The 2,354-nt window shown below is 50.5% G+C and overlaps 1 protein-coding gene across 1 annotated transcript; it reads right to left on the bottom strand.

Moving 5' to 3' along the window:
* Positions 1–332: 332 nt before the first annotated feature.
* Positions 333–2,027, bottom strand: LOC130818671 (uncharacterized). Its single transcript, XM_057684829.1, has 2 exons — positions 1,080–2,027; positions 333–1,013 (listed from the first exon to the last, which is right to left on the bottom strand). Exons 1-2 carry the CDS (start codon positions 2,025–2,027, stop codon positions 333–335), a joined length of 1,629 nt encoding a protein of 542 aa, XP_057540812.1.
* Positions 2,028–2,354: the final 327 nt, after the last annotated feature.

Below are 2,354 nucleotides of genomic sequence, written 5' to 3' on the forward strand. Positions count from 1 at the left end.
ATCTTGTTAATGAGGGGAAGTCCCATGATGGCGTTGTAAGGGAAAGTGAGATCCACTACCGTGAAACGTATGGGCAGGGACCTGCTTTCACTTCTTTCTCCCACGCGCACGGGGAGAATGATCGTTCCTAACGGAATGACCTGACTTCCCCCAAACCCGATCAGCGGCTTATCGAGGGGCTGCAAGTGCTTTTCCTCAAACTTCATTTTTCTCAAGCACTCCATCGTAATGAGATCAGCCGTGCTTCCGGTATCCACGAGTACCCTTTTGACTTTCATCTGTCCGATTTTGAGGGTGACCACCAGAGGGTCAGTATGGGGCTGTTGCAGCGGTTAAGAGGTCGTGGCATCAAATTTCATGACCGGCCCGCTGGTCACGGTCGTTGTCGGTCTTTTCAGCAGAGTATGGACACTGTCTTTCGCGGCGCGGACGGTAGGATATTCCTCGGTATATCCTCCAAAAATCATGTTGATGGTCCCTTGTGTATGGGAACCTTCGCGCCTTGCCTCTTCCCTCTTGGGGGATCCGCGTCTTTGATTCCACTGCCTTCTGTTTGCTCCTCCTCCCGTGTCATAGTCCCTCTTGTTGAGGAACCTGGAAAGCTTTCCTTCATCGGCCAGCTGATACAAGATACGCTTGAGTTCGCGACATTGGGCGAGGGTATGGCTGTGCTCTTTGTGGTAGTCACACCACAAATTGTAATTGCGCCTGTTGGAAGGAGTGGTAGTGGGAGGTGGAGTTGGCAACTTGTCGGGAACGGCAAAGAAAATATCCCTTCTGTTTCGATTAAACATCGGGTCGTTTCCTCCGTCTAACAAATTGCGTGTTCTGGATTCCCCTGCCGCGGTATAAATGTGATGGGAACGCGGGGGTCCCATATCTGAAGGGGGTGCGGGACGACGCGGCGTGTGATTTCTTTCCCTCCTGGGCTGGTGCTCTTCTCTGTTCCTCGAGGATTGGTGGGGAGTTGCGACGTCTTTCTTGTCAGACTTTCGCCTCTTGGGGTCATGTGCCTGACATACCTCGGAGGCCGTGACATAACTTTGGCATTGCTTCATGGCCTCCGCATATGTCTTGACCTGGCTTTCCACCAACTGGAACTTGAGCCTTTGAGCCTTCATTCCATTGATAAGGGCGTTTAAGGCGACTGATTCCTCTAAATCCGTCACCTCTAGCATCGCCTCATGGAATTTCTTCAGATAGAAGGATATGGATTCTCCTTCCAATTGAGTGACACTTAGTAGGTGGAAGTTTGATTTCTCCTGCCTTCTTGAGGCTATAAAGTGGCCCAGAAATTTGCCTTTTAGTTGGGCAAAATTGTGGATACTTCCTTGTGGAAGGGAGGTGTACCACGTTAAGGCTGCTCCCGTAAGAGTAGTTGGGAAGAATTTACACCACAAGGAAGGATTGGTAGTGTGCAGCACCATCAAGTTCTTGTACGCCATCAAGTGTTCTTCGGGGCATGACGTTCCGTCAAACGCTGCCATATTTGGGATTTTTATTTTCCCCGGGTTGGGAATGTTTAGTATTTCAGGAGCCATTGGAGAGATTATCGGTGTAGGATCTCCAGGGAGGATTTTGACCTCAACTTCGTTCCGCGGCATGGTTACAGGACTCGCTGGATGGCTAGATCCTACCAGCTGCGCCCTCTTCCTCTCTTCCCTTCGTCGATCCACCAGCGACTGGATGCTTTCGGATGCCTTATGCTTTTTGCTTTCTAAATAAGTACGGGCATCTTGAGAGGCGGTTTTAGACTCTCTGTCTCTAGGATCACTTCTGCCGAGGCTTGCGTGAGTCCTTGGTCTCTCCCGTCGCCTCTTGTTTCTCTTGCTGGAACGTGACATCTCCGAGTTCCCATCCTGAGATTCGCGGGATTTGGGTGTCTCGTTAGGGGGCTCGATCCGTTCCCGCAGATTTTTTATTTGATCTGCCATATCATCCAATACTTGTTGTGGAGCAGGATTATTGTTATTCATGACGGCGCGGAGCTGTTCGGAAAACGCAGCAGTGAGGTTTCGTGCTAGCATGTCCAGATCACGGCGGGTCACGGCCTGATTGTTATCCTGACCTGCAGAAGTGTCTATATCTGTGCTATGCACGGTTGCGGTTTGTGTTGGATTTCTTTTGGGAGCCATGACTTTTTGTAACACTCCCCACAGACGGCGCCAAACTGTTTCGGTAATGAAACGAGGAAGTGCGAAAGACACTCAAAATACCTGGAGATTAGTGGAAGTGTGATCAAGAGAAGCAACTTGTGGGAGGAAGTGGCTTGAATTCCTGCAAAACAACTCGTTAGCCTTGTCCGGGGGGTGATCTCCCGGAAAACCCCTCCGACGCTCAAGTTAGAACGTGGA

The sequence above is a fragment of the Amaranthus tricolor genome, chromosome 7, assembly GCF_026212465.1.
Source record: "Amaranthus tricolor cultivar Red isolate AtriRed21 chromosome 7, ASM2621246v1, whole genome shotgun sequence".
Lineage (NCBI taxonomy): Eukaryota > Viridiplantae > Streptophyta > Magnoliopsida > Caryophyllales > Amaranthaceae > Amaranthus > Amaranthus tricolor.

Coding starts and splice junctions, on each gene's coding strand:
- LOC130818671 (XM_057684829.1), bottom strand. CDS start 2,027: ATGCTAGCACGAAACCTCACTGCTGCGTTTTCCGAACAGCTCCGCGCC. Junction 1,014..1,079: donor TCCAGTTGGTGGAAAGCCAG/GTCAAGACATAT, acceptor GAGGTATGTCAG/GCACATGACCCCAAGAGGCG.